The 22111-nt window shown below is 38.0% G+C and overlaps 1 protein-coding gene and 1 pseudogene across 1 annotated transcript in view; one reads left to right on the top strand and one right to left on the bottom strand.

Moving 5' to 3' along the window:
* Nucleotides 1-672: 672 nt before the first annotated feature.
* The window catches only part of Sap130 (Sin3A associated protein 130), a 74874-nt gene continuing 53435 nt past the window's right edge, over nucleotides 673-22111 (bottom strand). Inside the window, 6 exon segments of the mRNA XM_047545799.1 lie at nucleotides 673-1587; nucleotides 1850-1963; nucleotides 3513-3616; nucleotides 8767-8892; nucleotides 9060-9308; nucleotides 14431-14789. Coding sequence (XP_047401755.1) covers nucleotides 1429-1587; nucleotides 1850-1963; nucleotides 3513-3616; nucleotides 8767-8892; nucleotides 9060-9308; nucleotides 14431-14789 — 1111 coding nt within the window. The 3' untranslated portion in view covers nucleotides 673-1428.
* Nucleotides 6173-6261, top strand: LOC124981582 (uncharacterized; annotated as a pseudogene).

The following is a 22111-nucleotide window of genomic DNA, read 5'->3' as shown; positions in this document are numbered from 1 at the left end:
TACCAGTGCTGCCTTCATTGCCCAGGAAGGCCGAGTCTGCTTTGTGCCTTTCACCCTAATCACACAACAGATGAAAGCTTACCATGCCAATATTAGAGAGGCTGTCTTGGGTGAGCTGAAGTGTGGTCCCACTGGCCCAGGCAGAAATGGCACATACCCCATTTCAACTCTGTTCAGGTCAGGGCAAAGGGAAGAACTCCAAGTCCAAACTGGTAGGTGAAAACATGTATCCTAAAGAAGGAGGGGGATCACATCTTGTCTCATGATGAAGAGGCTCTGAGACAAATTTTCCTGGCCTTTCTCATGGAGGCCAGACAGAAGGGAGATGGACAGTCCTGTGTCTAAAGGAAGCAGGACTGGGCCTTCACACACACGTTAGAGAAATGAGCAATCTTCTCTGAAGAGAATCCAACCACCTGAAAGTTCCGCTCCCAGTACAGCAGTCTTCACAGTCCTATAATTTAATCATTTACAACAGATTTGTATTTAAGACAACCAAGAGCCAAAAGACCACATCACTGTAACACCTTCAAATTACTGGGATAAGTAGAACTTACATGGAATAACAAAACTTTTTAAGAGTAGGATCCACAATGTGATTGCAGGGTAAAGATGTAATTGATGTGTAGTACAGTACTGATGTACTTTAGAAAAAGATGCAAACTGCTCATGTACAAAAACCTCTTTGAGTCCTTTATTAAGGTTTGGAGATGTGTGGTACATACAATTAACAGCATCACACCAGCTACGGAAGTACAGGTAACCAAGAATGTACTTCAGAACAGGATTTCAGAGCAACTTATGGTGTCACTTGCTCTGAACCTCCACAAAAACCCAATTCGGACACACAGGACAGACAATATAACAACTTCACTTGAAAACGGTTCTTTAAAAAAGTGACAAGAACTGATACTTTGAACCCTTTAAGTGTGAGATGTGGCAGCTCTCTTGGTGCTGTGGCACTACTGAAAAAGGCCAACTTTGGGCATCTGAAGGTCATATAGAAGTACAACTGACTAGGGTGAGAAGAGGTTTTATTTTCAGTGTAGAGAGATAACAGATGGTCCGAGTGGATACTTTCAGTCCAGGCTCAGTATGGGTCCTGCAGGAATCCACCAGATACAGTCTATAAACTGGTAGGCTGAAAAACGCCTGTTAGCCATCTGTGTCACTGTGCATAAGGAGTCACTTATGACACAGGGCAGGTTTAACAGGGATGTGCCTGAAAGAAAGAATGGGGCTCACTGTGTCAGGTCAACTCTGATCCTTTTGTGCCACTGGATGCCATGGGTCCCTCTGCTTTCATGTGTGAATTAAGGAACACTTCCTTTATTTCAATGTTCCATTTTGAAAATAGCCAAACCCCTCCCCCCACCCCCCACCATCATTCTTCATAAATTCTGTTTCCAAACTCTGATTCTTCTGGGTCTAGACTTTTTCCTTTCGCTTCAATTTTGACACTTTCTTGACAGTCCCATTCTTGTTTAGAAGCTTCAGAACACGATCTTTATGATCTAAAACCTTAAGCATGGAGTCTCTGGCCTCACTGATTTGATCCATCACAAGTTTACACCTCTGCATGTTTCCCTGGAACAGAAGACGGCACATCATCAGTCAGTGGCCATGAGGATGGCATGGCTTTTAAGAGAATGCAGCCCTTTGGGCAGAGGTCATTTTGAACCTTTCACATAGAGAAAACGACCCATGTTTCTTGGCAATGTAGGCTGAAATAAATAATAAGTTTTTACTAAAGATACTGGTACATAAGGGAGGGAAATGGGAGAAATAAGACTTCACAGTAAACAAGCTCATAAAACGGGTGATCACAAGGGAAAGGGCTCATTCAAACCTGTATTAGTTCATTTATTCGGTGCAGATCATCATCAGTTGCTGCTTTTTTCTTTGGGATAATCCCTTCCTGGAGGTTGGTAAGTCTTTCATAAACATCATGTTCTAGATTTGTCTACAACACAGAAGAGAGAGTACACTGTGACCTCAGAGAAAATGTTAACCTCAGGTAAATGAACCCCCCTCAAATCAACTTTGAACAGTGGTATAAGAGCTATTTGAGTGATAAAGTCCTTTTCCCAAGGATGAAGGTATAGAAAGGTTACCAAACAGTGAAGGAAACTGATCAACAATGATTTGTAATATAATGTGCCACAGTTCAGAGTTCATCTTCAAGGATAACTTTAAAATACTGCTCTGAATTCATTTCTCTGAAAAACAACTTCACTCATTTTATAGAAATATGATTTTCTTCTAAGTAAAAACTAGTCAAAGCACCATATTTTTTAATTAAAAAAAATTTTTTTTTGTTATTGGGGATTGAAATCAGGGATGCTTAACCACTGAGCCTCATCCCCGGCCCTTTTTTATACTTTAATTAGAGACAGGGTCTGGCTGAGTTACTCCATAAGTTGCTGAGGCTGGCTTTGAACTTGCAATCCTCCTGCCTAAGTCTCCCAAGCTGCTGGGATTATAGGTACGTACCATGATGCTCAGCTCAGCACTATGTTTTTAGATCTTCATAGAAGACAATACTCTTGAGAACACTGCTACTCCAAAGATGGGAAAACTTTATGAGGTGGTTGTGTTTTTTTTTTTTTTTCCTTTGGTGTTGGGGAGCAAACCCAGGGGCTCATGCATGCTAGGCAAGCCCTCTACTACTGAGCTAAATTCTAGTCCTTTTTAATTTTTATTTTGAGACAGGGACTTGTGCTAAGTTGTCCTGCCATGCTCCTCTAGCCTCAGCCTTCTGAGCAGTGGAGATTACAGGTATGTATTACTGTGCCTGGCTAATTGCCTCCTCTTTACTTAGTTGATAAAGGAGAGATTCCTATTCCTAAGGTTATGGAAAAGGGTGAACATATAAGATCCACCAATGGATAGAGGAGATAAACAGCAATTTATTAGTTACATTTACTTAAGGCCTAGGAAAGGAGGAAGGGCATCCCACTCAGGAACACAAAGGGGCTGCACTCAGAAACAGTGAACAAGCAGGGGCTGTGGGAGGCAGGATTTATAGTATGAGGAGGGAAAGGGTCACCTCTGTTCCCCAAAGGAAGATGTGATTGGTTTGAGTAATACTGAAAACTGGGAGATCACTGAAGCCCACTACTGAATGAAAATCAGGAACTGTACCTGGTACACAGAGTGAGGGGAACTGTTTGGCTAGAGGGCCTTCTCTGAGGGAGCTGAGTGGGGAGGTGGGGCTTATTGATAGGCTATTTAAGGTTACTCTTATTTCATATGTCACCACAAGACATAATGTTGAATTTTAATTTTAGGTCTTATGCCACAGATGTTCCATATAAACTAAGATTTAGATTATAATCATATGTAACTGACATAGTGTTTACAACATACAGCAACACACAAAAATCCTACCATGACCCGTATTAGTAGAGAATACTTCAGAATTACTCAAAAGAAAATGTTCTATGAACTTGGACTTCTCCAGCATCTTTTCCTCTTTACCATGACATAACAACTGCTAGAATTGCACCTACCAGCTGTAGTAACTGGGCAGCACAGAGATGGACTTTCCAGCCTTGGGCACGACAGGATACTCCTTTCTGATTAGCTATTTCTTGCAGCATAGCTTTCTTCTCCTCTGGAACCATATAAAAAAACAGTATATTTCAATTTTTATAAAGCTCACCATTTGCATTTAAGCTGGCTAGGTACCAGTATTTCATCAAAATTTCTTTACTTAAGTATTTAAAAATAAATCTTTGGCATTTAAATCAATAGGAAAAAGGTGAACAAAATGAATAAAAGCTTCCTTTTGGTTTGCTACTCTGGTGAGTTAAAAAGAGCAAATTAATGTTTTAATCTTCTTCTTTTTTTTTTTTTTTTTGGTGCTGAGGATTGAACCCAGGGGTTCTTTATCACTAAAGTTATATCCCTAGCTCTTTTTATTTTGAGACAGGGTCTAAATTGCCAAGGCTGGTCTGATCTCAGACTTACTATCTTCCTGTCTCAGTCTCAGCCTCAGCCTCCAGAGTTGCTGGGATTATAAGCATGCACCACCCCACCTTGCTCTAATTTTTTCTTTCTTTTTTTTTTTTTGTGGTACTGGGGATTGAACCTAGGGGCACTATCAGTGAGCTACATTCCCAGCTGCATTTATTTATTTATTTATTTTTAATTTTGAGATGGGATCTTCCTAAATTGCTTAGGGTCTCATTAAGTTGTTGAGGTTGGCCTCAAAATTGCAATTCTCCTGCCTCAGCCTCCCGAGTCTCTGGGATTACAAGTGTGTGCCACTGTGCTCAGCCATTTTAAAAGAGGGTAAATGGTCTTTAGTGAGTAGAAGTCTTGCCCAATTTGTGATGTTTATAAGCATATTGGAGGGCTAGTCATTAAGTCTGGGAAGCTTCTTGGTATTATTCAGTTCTTAGGGAAATCTCACAAATCAAGTATGAATTATACTTCAAATTTGGGAGGAAAGTACAGTGACCAAAATTGTGATAAAGTAAATATAAAATTTATTATAAAGACTGGGGAGAGTTGGACTAGTATTGAGGGATGCTTGTCAAAGTTGACTTTAGAGCTGGGGATATAGCTCAGCTGGTAGAGTGCTTGCCTCACATGTACAAAGCTCTGAGTTCAATCCCCAGCATCACAAAAAAAAAAGAAAAGAAAAAAAAAGTTTACTTTAGCTGTATCCACACAGTCTTTTCTTTTTTTAAATATTTTTTTAGTTGTAGATAGACACAATATCTTTATGTGATGCTGAGGACTGAACCAGTGGCTCACACATGGTAGGCAAGTGCTCTATCACTGAGCTACAACCCCAGACCTCAGCACAGTCTTAATTACTCTTTAACTAAGACTTAAGATAATCAAATGTAACATGAATAATTAAGAATTACTTCACAAATTAATTTTGAAAAACTTAATCTATGTATTTACTCAAAACTCATAGGATACATAACACCAAGAGTGAACCCTAAAGTAAGCTATGGACTATGAGTGATAATGATGTGTCAAAGCAGTTTATTAGCATGAATATGATTTAAAAAATTTTTTAGTTTTTTACAATAATTACAGATTCACATGTAGTTATAAGAGATAACAGAATTGGGCATGCCTGTAATCCCAGCAACTTGGGAGGCTGAGGAAGGAGGATCACAAGTTTGAGGCTAGCTTATATGAGACCCTGTTTCAAAATGAAAAAATAAATGGGCTGGAGATGTAGCTCAGTGGTAGAGTGCCCCTTGGTTCAATTCTGTAGTACCACAAACAAAACAACACAAAACAAAAATTACCAATAAACACATGAAAAGTTATCAGTTATTAGGAAAATGCAAACCAAAACCACAATGAGGTACCCACTAGGATAGCTATAATAAAAGACAGATAATAATTAGTGTTGTTGAGGATGGAGGAAAAGCAGACCCCATAGCAACAGCTGGTAGGAAAGCAAAAATGGAGCAGAGGCTTTGAAAGAATAACATTATGATACTTCCTAATATGTAACACAAATAATTACCATGCAAACCCAGAAATTCCATTCCTGGGAGAAATGAAAATAGTTACTTGCCCAAAAACTTGTAAAACATGTTCACAGTAGCATCATTCATAATAATTGAAAAGTGGGAACCACCCAAATACCCATCAAATAAAGAACAGATACATAAAATGTGGTATGTATAGAAAATGGTGTTATTATTTGCTAACAAAAAGGAATGAATGATGAATGAATGAATGAATGAATGAACCTTGAAGAGATTATGCTAAGTGAAAAGCCAGTTACAAAGACTACATATTGGGGCTGGGGAGATAGCTCAGTCGGTAGAGTGCTTGCCTTGTAAGCACAAGGCCCTGGGTTCGATCCCCAGCACCAAAAAAAAAAAAAAAAAAAAGACTACATATTACATGAGTCCATTTTTATGTAGTGTCCAGACTGGAAATCTATAAAGACAAAGTAGATCAGAGGTCGTCTAGGGCTAGAGGGAAGAAAGAGTGAAGGTGCTGCCAGGTCAGGAGATGACAACTATGGGATATGGAGTCTTTTAAAGTAATGAAAATATTTTACAACTGTGGTGATGGACGCACAACTCTGTGCATATACTAAAACCCATCAAAAGGTACACTTTAACAGGTGAATTGTATGCTATGTGAATTATATCTTGGTAACATTATTTTTAAGAAAGGATAGTTGATTCTTTTGTGGTTCATAAACATGATGACTGGGTATTTATACCACCAAGTGAAATATGCTTTCCTTGAATTTTGTTAAGATGTCTGATGGGGGGTGGTGGTGGTAAAAAAGGACAGTAATATTCTCTATGTATGTATTTCCCATCTTTTAGTAAAGTGAGGTCTTATATAATCCTTCACCCAGTTTGCCCCACTGGTTACATCTTACGCCAACTACAGTACACTTTGATTTCAATAGCTGATGTTGGTTTAGATTCCCAGCACTAGAAAAAAAAAAATCAAAATCACATCAAATCCTGAAGTCTTCCTCAGGATTAGACTATGTGTCTGCCCCCACCCCCCACCACCCCAAGTAATGGGGATTGAACCCAGGGGTGCTCTACAACTGAGCTATACTCCCAGCTCTTTTTTACTATTTTGAGACAGGGTCTCACCAAGTTTGTAAGGCTGGCCTGAACATGTAATCCTCCCATCTCAGCATCCCCAGTAGCTGGAATTACAGGTATAGGTCACCCAAGGGTTTTTGAAAGGAATAGCAAAGAGGTTAAGTGTATACCTTTCATGAAGGTTATATACTATTTACATGCTTCATTGTGGTGGGTGTTGACCTTAAGCACCTGGTTGAGGTGGTGCTTGTCAGGTATCTCCACTGTAAAGTTATCACTTCCCCTTTCCACATTGCATACATTTTGGAAGTCTCTATGCTTTAAATGGCTGCACGATTTGTAGTGATATCCTATTTCATTCTTGATATTCACGATTCATGGTCTTTTTTTTTTTTCTGATCTTGCTAAAGATTCATGAATTTTATTTTTTTCAAAGAACCAGTGTTTTGTTTCCCTTTTTCCCTTATTGTTTTCCATTCCATTGATTCCTCTTTATATATATATATATATATATATATATATATATATATTTTAGTTGTATATTAACACATTATTTACTTATCTTTTTATGTGGTGCTGAGGATTGAACCCAGGGCCTCACATGTGCTAGGCAAGAGTTCTACATTGAGCCACAACCCCTCTTTATCTTTACTAATTTCTTCCGTGTATTTGCTTTGACTTTGCTTTTTTTTTTTTCTGGGGAGGAGACCCAGGACCTTCTGAATACTAGACAAGCATTCTACCATTAAGTTACGTCCCCAGTCCCTTTCAGTTTTATGTATTTTTAAAAAGTTCCTTAGAGACTTTCTCTTTGACTGTGGATCACTTAGACATGTGCTATTTAATGTCCATGGTTTGAAGCTTTTTCTGTTGTCTCTCTCATTGTCTTCTAGTTTGATTCTATGACAATGAATGAAGATACCCTATATGACTTCAATTCCTTTAAATTAGCTGTTTGTTTTAAAACCAGGATATGTCTATCTTTACATGTTCTAAAGCACCTGAAAGTGCTGTACTCTATCAATGTTTATTTGATATTGTTAGTCCATTATGTTTATTCTACCTTTTTGTTATCTGAGAATTCATTCTGCTAATTGCTGAGAATAAAGTGTTAATGTTTTAATTATAACTATGCATTTGTCTATTTTTTTTTTCAGTTTTGCTTTTATTTCATATATTCTAAAAGCTCTTGTTTTTTGTTGCCTATACATTTAGGACCATTTCCTGGTCAAATGATTTTTCTAAAAGTATTTAGAAAAATACTTGAAAAAATACTTCAAAAATTTTGAAATTTTTGTATATATTTTCCCATCTTTTTACTGTCAATCTGTCACTTCCATTTGTTTAGTTTCTTATATTCAGCACATAAATTGTACTTTTTCATTTACTTGTGCCAATTTTTTTTTTTTTTTTTTTTTTTTTTGGCTACTGGGGATTGAACTCAAGGGCACTTGACCACTGAGTCATACTCCCAGCCCTATTTCGTACTTTATTTAGGAACAGGGTCTCACTGAGTTGCTTAGGGCCTCTATTTGCTGACACTGGTTTTGCACCTCACTGTTGCTAAGGCTGCTTTGAACTCTAGAGCCTCCTGCTTCAGCCTCCTGAGCTAATGGGATTATAGGTGTGCCCCACCATGCCTAGTGCCAATCTGTTTTAATTGGTATGTTTACACTATATTTATATTTAACTGAATATAACTGAATGTTAAGGTTTGTGGCCACCATATTGTGATTTGTTTTCTGTTTGCTTCCTGAGCTACATCCCCAGCCCATTTTTTGTATTTTATTAGAAATAGGGTCCCACTTAAGTTGCTTAGGGCCTCACTAATGCTAAGGCTGGCTTTGAACTCATGATCCTCCTGTCTCAGCCTCCCACCACACTGGGATTCTAGGCATGTGCTACTGCGCCTGGCCTGTTTTTCTTTTCTACTGTGATTATAATAATATAGCCAATAAAGGATAAAATGGTCATCATAAATGTAAAAGGGAGACAGATCATTAGTGTGAAGGCAGGGGATCAGGGAAGGGAAAGGGGAGGTAAGGGAGGCACTGGGGAGTGACACTGATCGAACTGTTATATGCATGTATGTACATGCATGAAGAAACCTACTGTTCTATATAATTAATATGCACAAACAACTAAAAAAATAATGCCAAGTGTTACATTAATTTTGTGCATTAATATGGATGTTTCTGGGGAAACTGACCTTTGACCCGGACGTCACTGTACCTCTGAAAATGGTGGTAAGCAGCTTTCCAGGGGTTTCGATAGTGACGAAGCAAAGTGATGGGAGGCCTTGGACGTACTGGGACATACCTCACACCTTCCTCATCTATTCCAAAGGGAAGAAAGAAGACACTAAATATCTCATTACATATTTTTAACATTCTCCAAGTTCAATCCAATAAGGGAAACTGACAATAGGAACACCCTTTAGGAAGTACACCCGACTTTAGTGGGAAGTATTAGGAGACAAGAGTTAGCTTAAGTGACCCCTACCAATATACTCCTTGGGAGGAGACTTCCGCTTCTCAGCCTTCACCAGAAGACTTTTGGCAGTGGACTTTTCATCATCGGTGCTGTTAGTCTCCATCATATCCCCTTCTTCTGTTGAGATCACGTGCTGTTGTTTTCGAGGCTTTTTTCTTGGGGAGGCACCAGGTGGCAGGTCACTTGTAGGCATAGATAGGTTGTTTGCCAGCAATGAAAGAGATGGAGACACAGTGTTGGTAGCCAGTGGAGGAACTGCTGTCAGAGGAAATGGAGCACACATATCTATGAGAACCCAAATATCAAGGAAAGCTTCACCTGATTTCCAGCGATAACAAAAATTCAGAAGACAGTACAGATAGCTAGTATTTCTAGAGCTTTTCTCTGGGCTTGTCACTGTGCCAACTACTCTGAGGCAGAGGCAGTCAGATGCTTTTTAATTCCTTCACTTTAACCTTCTGTCATTCTAGAACCCTTGCTTTAACACAGGCACAATGCCACCTAGCAAAAAGAAAGTATTTCTTATCCTCTGTTGTAGGTATGGTCAGATAATATAAAGGCAGAGGAATTCTGTAGTACTTTTAAGGAAGTTTCTTTGAAAGAAATATGTGACTTTCTATTCCATGTCTTTTTTCTGTGTCCTAGAACCCAGATGTATGATTGGAGCTTCAGCAGCTACCTTTACTCAAATGCATGAATATTAAATCCTAGGGGTTGCTGAGTGAAAGGCAGAAAGGGCCTAGATCACTATGAATGGAGTTCACATACTATCCCTGGACTGTCTGCCTTAGGGTATAAGCCTCAAGGGAGATAAAACCTTACATGTCTTTTTATGGGGGGTGTACCGGGAATTGAACTCAGGAGCACTCAACCACTGAGCCACATCCCCAGTCCTATTTTATATTTTATTTAGAGACAGGGTCTCACTGAGTTGCTTAGGGCCTTGCTAAATTGCTGAGGCTGGGTTTTAAACTCACAATCCTCCTGCCTCAGCCTTCTGAGCTGCTAGGATTACAAGCATGCACCATTGTGCCTAGTAAACCTTACAGGTTTAAGCCACTGTTTTTCTGGCCTTTAAATATAAATTCCTAGCAGGTAACCTATTAGCACATAATCTTAGAAACAATCTAAATAAGTAGTCATATTATCATGCCTGAATTCAAATATGAGAAAATATGACACAGTCACATAAGCACCTGGTGGCAAAGCTGGGAGGTAACAAGCAGTATGGCTTCAGATTTTGCACTGTTACCTATCATAGTACACCTGTGTTCAGATAAAAGTGAGGGAGTAAAACTAGTTAGAGTTTATAGGGCTCACATATCTAGGAACTTAAACATCACTCTGAAGATTCATCTAAAGTCTTACTTTCAGTCTACTACCTACTTGCCCCACCACTTTTCTCCATCCAACCTCAGTTACCCACCCCCAATAGCCACACCCTACACTGTCATCACTAATAATTCCAATCTGCCTGATAGCCTATCCCAGCATTCAACTCAAGTGCAAACTCTCTTTCCAGGTCAGTCCCCTTCATAACCAGCCTCCAACAATCCTTAGAACCCATAAGAAGTTACTGGCCATTCATCTTCCCACTTTTCTGTTCACTTATAGCTCTCATGTCCACTCTCTTCCATTGCCAGATTTAAATTCTATATTTTACTCATTCTATTCCTTCATTGTCCCTTTTTTTGCTTCACTGTCCTCACTTAGCAAACACAAAAGAGGTTAAATCCAATTCCCCAACTATGCAGCTGAATGTAGCTAGAGAGACACACAGCAATGCAATTCTACTGTGTTTGCTAAGTCCAATCCGTTCCTGGATGATTAGTTTCTATCTTTCCTTCCTTCAAGCCTTTGACTACTCTTCCTCTATCTTTACTCTAAGTAGATCCTCTTGCTTCTACTATTTACTGAAAAAGAAGCAATCAGAAGGAAATGTCCATAAACATCCACTACTATATCTTCCCACATGCATTGTGACCATATATTCTCCTCATTTAGAAAACACCAAAAAAGACCAACCCCTTCAGGAACACGCTGGACTCCACCTCCTCCTATCTCCTGAGACCCTGCTCCAGGAATTCTCATAGCTTCCTCTTGCATCATCAGTTCTTCCTTTCTTGATGGATTACTCCAATAAACATAGAAAAACTGTTTCATTGTAAAACAACAACAACAAAAAAGAAACCAGCTTAGGGCTGAGAGTATAGCTGTGGCAGAGTGCTTGCCTAGTATTTACAAAGTCCTGGGTTCAAACCCCAGAACCAACACAACAAAAAAAGGCCCAAACAAGAAATTCGTCTTGACATCATTTCCCGTCAGTTACTACCCTTTTTCTTTCTATCCCTTTACAACAAATTCCTCAGACATTATTTGTATACAATGTTTTTCTCCCAATTTTTTCTTGAACTTGCTCTCAATCAATCATCTTTGCCTCAATTTACAAACTTTTTCTTGGCATTTGTTCTCCAGACGACTCATCTACTCACTGTGGCTTACAACTTTAAAAAAAATTAATACACACACTAATACCACCTAAATTATATCTGCGACTTCACTTTCTATTTCAAATATCAGGCGCATAGATCCCACTACCTACCTGATGTCTACATTTGGATGTCTAACACACACCTTAAACTTGGCATATTAAAAACTGAACTCCTAACCTCTCCATACAAAATATGGTCCTCCTGTAGTTTTCCCTATTTCAGCTGAGGGCAACTCCACAGCTTCCTGTTGCTAAGACTAAAAACCTTGGGGTTGTCCCAAACCCTGTCTCATATTCAACATTCAACCTCTAAAGAAATCCTCATAGAAATATATCCAGAATTCAACCATCTCATGCTACTCATGGCTACTCCCCTAGTTAATTCTGCACTCCTCCCTGCAGTTAGTGCAAAAGTCTCTCCAAAATCTCCCCATTTCATTCTTACTCCCAAAGTCTTTTCTCTACATAGCAACCAGAGTGTTCTGCTTAAAATCTAAGCAGTGCCTCACATTAATCTTTAAGTCCCTCTAACAGTTTCCCATTGACCTTGGCAAAGCTGAAGTCCCTATGGAGGCCAAAGAGGGTTTTGTCAAGGCAAAATAAACCCAAGGAAAGGTATATTTATGGCAAAATACATTACAATAAAAAGTAAATAAATAGCAGGTTTAAAAACCTACAGACATAGCCAGGGGCAGTGGCACACGCATGTAATCCTAGCTGCTTGGGAGGCTGAGGCAAGAGGATCTCAAGTTGAAGGCTACCTCAGCAACTTAACAAGACCCTGTCTCAAAATAAAAATTAAAAAGGACTAGGGGATATAGTTTAGTGGTGGAGTGTCACTGGGTTCAATCTCCAGTACCAAAACTGAAAAAAAAAAACAAGCAAACAAAAACTAGACAGCATAACCATACCTCTTATTGAATAAACAACATGAGAAATGAAGCCTTGTGAAATGGTAGATAGTACTGGGTAATTGGAGCACAAATCTTTTTTTCCCTTTGTCCTTTTTAGATATAGGTAACAGTAGAATATATTTTGACATATTATACATACATGGGATATAACTTATACTAATTAGAATCCTGTTCTTATGGTAATCGTAGTTGCCTGGAAGGTTGAGGCATGACGTGGAGTTTCACTGAAAGTTCTGTTGTCCTCCCTTCATCCCCCTTTGACTAATCCAGTGAATTTCTACCCCCTCCTCCCTTACTGTGTGTTAGCATTCACATATCACAGAGAACATTTGGCCTTTGGTTTTTTTGGGATTGGCTTATTTCACTTAGCAATATAATCTCTAGTTCCATCCATTTATTGCCAAATACCATAATTTCATTCTTCTTTATGGCCAAGTGATATTCCATTGTGTATATATACCACATTTTCTTTCTTTCTTTTTTTTTTTAAGTTGTAATGACACAATACCTTCATTTTACTTATTTTGTTATGTGGTGCTGAGGATGGAACCCAGTGCCTCGCACATGCTAGGTTAAGTGCTCTACTACTGAGCAACAACTGCAGCTCTATTCCAGATTTTCTTTATTCATCTGTTGAAGGGCACCTATGTTGGTCCCACAGCTTTGCTATTATGAACTGAATGCTATAAACATTGATGAGGCTGTGTCATTGTAGTATGCTGATTTTAAGTCCTTTGGGTATAAACCAAGGAGTGGGATAAGTGGGTCAAATGATGGTTCCATTCCAAGTGTTCTGAAGAGGGAGCACAATCTTTGATTTCTACTTTGCCTCTGTCTCTATTTCATAAATTTTATACACTGATTATGTTGCTTTCAAGGTTAGAAGAAACAAGACCCACAATTATTAAGAAACAAAGCAAAACAACAATAAAAATGATATGACTTTCACAAACTGGAAGTTTAAAGTTGAGAGGAAAAGGGTAGTGAATAGCTTTAAGATTTTACTAATCACATTTAAGTTTATCCAAGTTGGGCATAGTGGTGTGTGCCTGTAATCCCAGTGGCTAGGAAGGCTGAGGCAAGAGGATCATGAATTCAAAGCCAGCCTCAGCAAAAATGATGCGCTAAGCAACTCAGTGAGACCTTGTCTCAAAATACAAAATAGGGCTTGGGATGTGGCTCAGTGGTCGAGTACCCTTGAGTTCAATTCCCAGTACCCCACCCCCCCAAAGGAAGAATATTTCAAAACTATATATCTCACTGTATTGCATAAGAAGACAACAAAATTTGACAGGGAATAAATTGTAAATAAACAGTACTTAGCTTTGACCATATCTTGATCCCTTTTTTATGTTAATATTTTCTTAATGAATGCTAGTAAGTTATACTGAAGAAATTCACAGGGAAATATTAATCTCTTTTCATGATTTTGGTCAGAAATTAAAATTAGTTACAGAACAGAAACAAAAATGGCTTAAGTTTTCCCAAAAAGAATTTCTTGCATTTAGTAAAAATGAATGTAATCTGACTTTTTTTTTTTTTGTACTGGGAATTGAACCCAGAAGCACTTTACCACTGAATCACATCCCCAGCCCTTTCTAATTTTTTATTTTGAAACAGGGTCTCAATAAGTTGCTTAGGGCCTCACTAAATTGCTGAGGCTGGTCTTGAACTTGCAATTCTGCCTCAGACTTCCAAGTTGCTGGGATTACCGGCATGCGCCATCACATCCAGCAGTGAAATGCAACATTAAAATGAGCTTCATGGGGCTGAGGATATAGCTTATTGGTAGAGTGCTTGCCTAGCATACTGAGGTCCTAAGTATAAAACAAAACAAAACAAAACAAAACAAAAAAGGGCATCACGGAGTTGGGCTTCCTTGCTGATGATCACACAGAGATTGAACTCTAGAGAGGAGAGTTACAAAAGAGAAAGGAACAATTGTCAAAAGTGAGAATTCTGTGAATAAACTTACCAGAAACTGGCCTCATGATATCCATTGGTTCTACTTCTTCTTTCACCTTGATCTCAGGTACAGGAGGGCCCAAAACAGAGGAGAGACTGCCACCCACAGTGGCTGTTGGTGGCGGTGCAGCTGCAATGGTAGTGATGGGTGGAGTGATGGGGACTGCTCCGGGAATGGTTGAAAGGGCGACAGCTGGCTGTGATGGAGGACTGGCTGCTGCAATCATGGTTGGAATGGTTGGTGGAGGCTGCTGGGCAGTGGGAGGGACTGCGATGGTAGGCTGATCATTATTTTGATTGGATACTGTCTCCATGGACACAGTGACTGGAGTGGCCATAGACACGTGGATTTCAGATTTAGGTTTGGCACTGAAACACAAAAGAAAAACACATATAGTAGATAAGAGTAAACTGCCTTAACCTGCAACATCTCAGACACAGGTATTTGTCTAATTATTTCTGTATAGCACATAGCACAAGTAACTATTCTTTGATTTTAAAAGTTCAACTTTAAGGTAACTTTTAAAAAAGAAACTTAGTATGTATGTATGTATTTATGAAGCTGGGCATTGCACTCAGGGCCTGGGCATGCTAAGCATGTGTACTATCACTGAGCTATACCCCTAGCCTGGAATTCAGGTTTGTTGTTCCTTTTCTTGGGTTCTGGGGATTGAACCCAAGGTGCTTTACCACTGAGCTACATCCCCAGCTCTTTCGATTTAAAAAAAAAAATACTATTTATTTATTTATATGTGTTGCTGAGAACCGAACCCAGTGCCTCACACATGCTAGGCCACTGAGCCACAATCCCAGACCCCCTTTTAATTTTTTAAGACAGGGTCTCACTAAGTTGCTTTTGGCTCTGATAAGATGCCAAGGAGTCCTCAAACTTGTGATCCTCATGTCTTAGCTTCCTAGGTTGCCAAGATTATAGGGGTCTGCCACCACATCTGGCTTAGGTTTTAAAAATATCCCCTGTATGCCTCACCCCTTCCAAGTTTTTATAAACAGTAATCAATTAATTTAGAAAATAAAGAACATTTTAAAGAAATTACTTAGTTACATCATTGTACACAGACTACTGATTTTTATTAATATATTTTCCCCCAGAATTCCTAAACATGTATGTTGTCTTTGGAGTTTCTTTTTTTCTTTTAAACCACAGGTATATGATTTTTCATACATAGTTTCTTATAAAAGAGGAAACTCATGGAAGTGGCAAAATTCCAAAAGGTACAAAAGAACACAAATTGAAAGTTCTGCTTCATACATCCAGACCTCTATCCAGAGGTACCATCCTTACAACTTTCCAGAGATATTTCAGGCACCTAAAATAGCTACGAACACTGTTCATAAAGTCACATCCTAGTTTTTCAATTTAATAAGGATTTATTCATGTCATTTTAAAATTCTTCGTAAAAATTATTTTTAAGTAGTAAAATATTTCACCAAATAGATGTAATGGTTTATCTACTTTACTACTGCTGAAAATTCAGATAATCAAACCTAGTATAATATTCCCTCAAGTTCAATACCAAAAACAACGGGCTGCTATAGGCCAAGAAATGAACACAGACCTAAACCTCACATGATATGTAAAAATGTACTCAAAATGAATCATGGATCTAAATGTAAAACATGAAAATATAAAACTTTTAGATAAGATACAAAAGAAAACCTAGGATTAGGTGAGGAGTCTTTAGACATAACTCCAAAAGCACAAGACATAAAGGAAAAAATAAAGTGGGTTTCAACAAAATGAAAAACTTGTTTTGCTAAAGACGCTTAAAAAGAGGTTGCAAAAAACAAGGCACAGAGGATGCAAATATTTGCAATGCACATTATCTGATAAGATGAAACTCAAGGACATTATGCTTGAGTGAAATAAGCCAATAATACAAAAAGACAAACACTGGGGCTGGGAATGTAGTTCAGTGGTAGAACTACACACCCAAGGCCCTGGGTTCCATACCCAGTAGTATAGAATGAATGAATAAATAAAAAGTTAAAAACTGTATGATTCCAAATATATGAGGTTCCTAGAGTAGTTAAATTAATAGAAATGAACAGTGGAATAGTGGATGCCAGGGGCAAGGGGCAGAGGGAGAATGAGAGTTAGTGTTTAACAGCTACAGAGTTTCAGTTTGGGAAGATGAAAAAGATCTGGATATCTACTGTAGAACAATACAAGTATACTTAACAGTCCTGAACTGCACACTCAAAAAACGGCTCAGATGGTTTTAAAGATACCTGAAACAAGGGAATTATAGTCAGAATATATAAAGAACACTAAGAAAAGCATGTAATCCCATTAGAAAATGGGCAAAAGACATAAATAATGAACAGATATTACACCAAAGAGGATATTCAAGTGGCAAATAAGCACATGAGAAGAAACACACCATCTTTACCCATTAGAGAAATGCAAATTAAAGTCTCCATGATACATTATTGAATGCTTATTAAAATTTTAAAATAAAATTTAAAAAACACATACTGAGTGTGGGAAACCAGATCTATAGTATAGTCACTATGGAATGAAGTTTGGGAATTTCTTATAAAACTAAAATACATGTACCATACAACCCAGCAACTACACTGTTGGGATCTTTATCCTAGAGAAATAAAAATGTATGTCTACAAAGAAAACTGTACATGAATGCACATATCAAATGTATTGCTAAAGCCCTGAATTGAAACAACCCCAATATACTTCAGTAAACAAATGGATAAGTTCTGGTACATCCGTATAATAATGCAATACTAGCCACCCAAAAAAGAATAAATTACTGATACATGTTACAGCTTAAGTGGACCTCAAAAACACTAGGTTGAGACAATATCATTAGGTTACTGTATATCAAACATACTTATAATTCCATTTATATCAAATTCTGAAAATGAGAAAATAAATTATAGATGAGAACAACTAGTGGCAAAGGGTGTGTTTTGCAAATGAGGGAGTGTTACATTGGCAATAGAACAGTTTTCCATTCATATTATGGTAATAGCTACCAAATCTATGGATGTTAAAAAATATTTGTGTGCAAATTAAAAAAAAAGTCTATGAATGTGATAAAATTTCAAAGTACTATATATCTCCCTTCCCCCCACAAATTTAGTGCATATAAACACTGGTGACATCTTAATAAGGCAATAGTATTGAACCAATGTTAAATTATTTTGAAAATGTACCAATATTATGTAAGATGCAATCACTGGGTAAAGGGTACATGGGAGAGTTATTATTTTTGCAACACCTTCATGGGTTTTTTTTTTTTTTTTTAGGGGGGGAGGGGCGGTATTTTGAGGCTTGAACCAAGGAACGCTTTACCACTGAGCTATATCTCCAGTCCTTTTTATTTTGAGATAGTTGTCATTAAATTGCTGAGGTTGGTATTGAACTTGCATTTCTCCTGCTTTAGCCTCTCAAGTTACTGGGATTACAGGCATGACCACCAAGCTCAGCTCTTGTTAAATTATTTCAAAATAAATATATTAAAAATGGGAAATGTTTATAGCAGCTCAATTCACAATAGCTATGAACTGTGGAACCCTTCAACAGATGAATAAAGAAACTATGGTATATATACACAATGGAATATTACTCAGTCCTAAAGAAGAATGAAATTATAGCATTTGCTTGTAAATGGATGGAACTACGAGAATATTATTCTAAGCAAACTAAGCCAATTCCAAAGAACGAAAGGCTGAATGTTTTCTCTGATATGTTGATGTTAATTCACAGTAAGGAGAGGGGGGAAGAAAAGAGATATATTGGACTAGACAAAACGGGAGTGAGGGAGGGGGGTGGGGATAGGAACGACATTATTACCCTGTGTGCATATATGATTACATTACCTGAGTGACTTTATGTCATGTATAACCAGACGGATGAGAAAAAGAAAGAAAACTTATTGAGTCTAATAGGAACAGCAAGTTGGATGGTGTTTTTGTTTTTTTTTTTTGATGGTGCTGGGATTAAACTCAGGGCCTTGTATATGCGAGGCAAGCACTCTACCAACTGAGTTATATTCCCAGACCATGGATGATGTTCTAACTTGCCCTATTTCTATTCTTTTAGCTCTCAAAGTAGGCTTGCACAGTCAGTCCACACTCAGTGAAAATCAGCTCCAAGAGGTTGGAGCTACTTCAAATTCTCATTTTCAGAACACTGTTGCTATGGGACTGGCTTGGTTATGACCTCAAAGACCCCACATGCAAAACTGTATCTGATCTGACTTGGAATGTATCCACTGCAAGCACCTTTCTCCCAAGAGACATTTGTTAAAAAAAAAAAGCCCAGACATGGTGGTACATACTTGTAATCCCATCAAAAGTTCAAGGCCAGCCTTGACAACTTATCAAGACCCTAAGCAACTTAGGGAGATTCTGTCTCAAAATAAATAAAAAGGGCTGGGGATGTGGCTCAGTGGTTAAGAGTTCCTCCTATGTTCAATCCCTAGTACCCTAAAAAAAAAAAAAAAAAAAAAGAAAGAAAGGGCAACTCATTGACTTAACAGTGGATTGAGGGATCAAACCAAAGTGCTAAAAGGAAAAGCTGAGGGAGGAAATATCCACATATATTTTCTGACAATCTAGGAAGCAACATGAATGTGTAGGACTGTGTACATGGCCAGGAACAAGACTTTAAGGAGAAGACTTTAAGCTTTCCTGTCTGCTCTAGCTGACCTTGAGACTAGTATAAGCAGGAAGTAATGGGGGAAGGCAGTTTATTAGTTTTGGTTTTACTGAGATGGGGGTGCCTCACCATTTTACCAAGGCTGCTTTCAAACTTGTGGGCTCAACTGATCAATCTCCCAAGCAAATGGGACTATAGGCCTGCACAGCCCTGCCTGGTTAAGGCAGAGTATTAAACTGCCTATCAGGGCAATAAAGGGGTGGTATCTCAAGACAGGACCTCTTGGCAAATGCATGGAGATGTACTAGTTTTATGCAATTCAAGGAAATTTCGGTTGAGACAATTCAGGGGTCATACAAGATGAAGATACAGAATATAGAGGATTAGTTTAGAAAAGTTACTAAACAAACTACTACTACTACTACAAAAATAGCAATGACAACACACTCTAGGAAGAGAATCTGATTTTTAGAGCTGTCACACTATACAGTATAAAACATTCAAGTTTTCAAAAAAAAATTATAGAATATGTAAAGAAACAAAAAACTACAACTCATACTGAGGGGGAAAAGCAATCAATGAGTATCACTAAAGAATCACAGATATTAGACAAAGAATTTAAATCAGCTGTTTTAAATATACTCAAAGAACCAAGTTAAAAGAACTAAAGGAAAACATGAAAATGACATCTTAGCAAACTGAGAATGTCAACAGATAGAATTTATAAAAAGGATCAAATAGAAGTCTGAGTTGAAGGACTAAATGTTGGGGGGGGTGTGGATCACTACAGGGGTTCAACTGTATATCTGAACAGGCACAAGAGAAAATCAGTGAAGTTGTTGGGATAGCATAAACTATAATCCAGCTACTTGGGAGGTTGAGGCCAGCTTCAGAAACTCAGTGGGACCCTGTCTTAAATAAAAATGACTGGGATGTAGCTTAGTAGAAAAGCACTTGCCTAACATGCACAAGGATCTTGGTTCAATCCAGAGTACTACAAGAAACTGAGTGTGCTGGTGTATGCCAGTAACCCCAGCTACTGAGGCAGCTCAAGAAGGAAGACTGCAGTTCAAAGCTAGCCTGGGGCAAGTTGGTGAGATCCTGCCTCAAAATAAAAAATAAAAAGGGCTGGGAATGAGGGTAAAGCATCCATGAATTCAATTCCCAGTACTGGGGTGGGGGGGGGGGGAAGGAAGGAAGGAAGGAAAACGAGATCGGTGTACTAAAATAGGGTCAGCTAAGATTTCATTGTGAAAAAACAAAAACAAAAACAAAATTGTGAGGAAAAATTAACGAAGTCTGGGGACATTTAGGATACTCCCAAGTGTATCCACATTTACATAATGAGAGTTGAAGAAGAAAGTGGCAGAAATACTATTTGAAAATAGAATGACTTATGAAAAATTAATATATACATACATGTTTAATACACTCCATGAAGGGTCAACTTGAAACACCTAGACACCTCATAATTTAACTGCCAAAATTGCTGAAGAAAGCATTTATAAAAGTGAAATTTTGTAATTTAAATAGGTAAAAAAGATTAAATGGGGCAAATACTAAAACAAATCAAGCTAATTAATTTTTTTTGTATTTTCCCATACATGTGTAGATTTTAAGACTTTAAGAAAAAAATTGACAATATCACCTAAAAAGAAAAAAGAGATGGTAAATGGGAGACAATATTTTTAAATAAAGCCATTCCAGAAGTGCATCTGACAAATTCTGACAAACTGAAGACTTTCCCCCAACCCCTCAAAAACTACAGGGGTTGGAAATTGATTAGTAGGAAACAAATTATGAGAGAAACAAAGATCAAGGGCTGGGAGATAGCTCAGTTGGTAGAGTGCTTGCCTCATAAGCACAAGGCCCTGGGTTCAATCCCCAGCACCGCAAGATCGAAAGGTCATGGAGTTCCTAGCAGAGACACACACACACACAGGACTAACTCAAATTTTACTGTGGAACTTCCAAACACTGGGAAGAGAGATCATTAAAACTTTCAGAAAGAAATAAATACACTGATAGAAAGGTCAGGGTTTAAAATGGCATCAGGTTTTTAAAGAATAACAACAAAATATACAGACTACAGAGTAACACTTAAGGAACAATAGTTTCCCATTTAAAAATTCTTCAAGCCCTTCCATCATTAAGAGGGAGGAAAGGAGTTCTGTTATTAGGTTGGGAAGATGAAGCAGACATACTCTTTTCTATTCCTAGTACTTAATATAGCCAAAAATCTTGAGTGCAATGTTTAACAAGCTGCTGAAGGGAAAAAGGAAAACACACTAGCTAGCGACCTCAGGACCTGGGGAACAGCACAGCAATGAGGGGAAGGGTAGGGATGGTGATGTTGTCCGAGCACTGTGCTACCTGCTCAGGAAAGCTGCACTGGTTCAGAGGAATGACAAACCAGTTGATTTCCTTATGGAGCCCTTCCAATTAGGGAGCATTAGTTCTCAGCAACTTGAACCTTGACCCTTTGTGTGTGCTCATATAACTGAACAGCAAATTCCCAGAGTTATAAAGCCTCTAATTTTGCTAAGCTGCATTTCCATAAGGGTTTTAATTAACATTTTGCATGTTCCACAGTTTTTTCAACAGCATGGATCAAACTCCTGGATTTTTGGCAATATATATACACCATGGTATCTCAGAATATTTTAAATTTGCTCTTCTCTTCATATAAAGAAGCCAAGCATCATTCCACATGTTAAAGATTGTCTATAAACTTACAACCTCTGGTCCATTTGCAGGACTTATTCTTCACTTCTAGGAGTTCTTTATAAATAGTTCTCCCTAATTTGTCTTCTGCTTTGCTTATGAAATTTTTTTTCTTTTTTGGTCCTGGGATTGAACCCAGGACCTTGAGCAGCATGCTAGGCAAGTACTCTATCACAAAGCTACATTTGCAGCCCTTAAGTTTTTCTTGATAAGTTAAAAAAGATTTTTAAAACTGAGTCAAATTTCTAAATACTGCCTTTAAAATACAGCTTCTAGATTTAGAGATTGTAAATAAAATTATAAATAAATTCACTCATTTTCTTAT

Source organism: Sciurus carolinensis, chromosome 3 (genome assembly GCF_902686445.1).
Source record: "Sciurus carolinensis chromosome 3, mSciCar1.2, whole genome shotgun sequence".
Lineage (NCBI taxonomy): Eukaryota > Metazoa > Chordata > Mammalia > Rodentia > Sciuridae > Sciurus > Sciurus carolinensis.
Note: the sequence above shows the minus strand (reverse complement) of the source record. Positions and strands in the feature narration are given on the sequence as shown.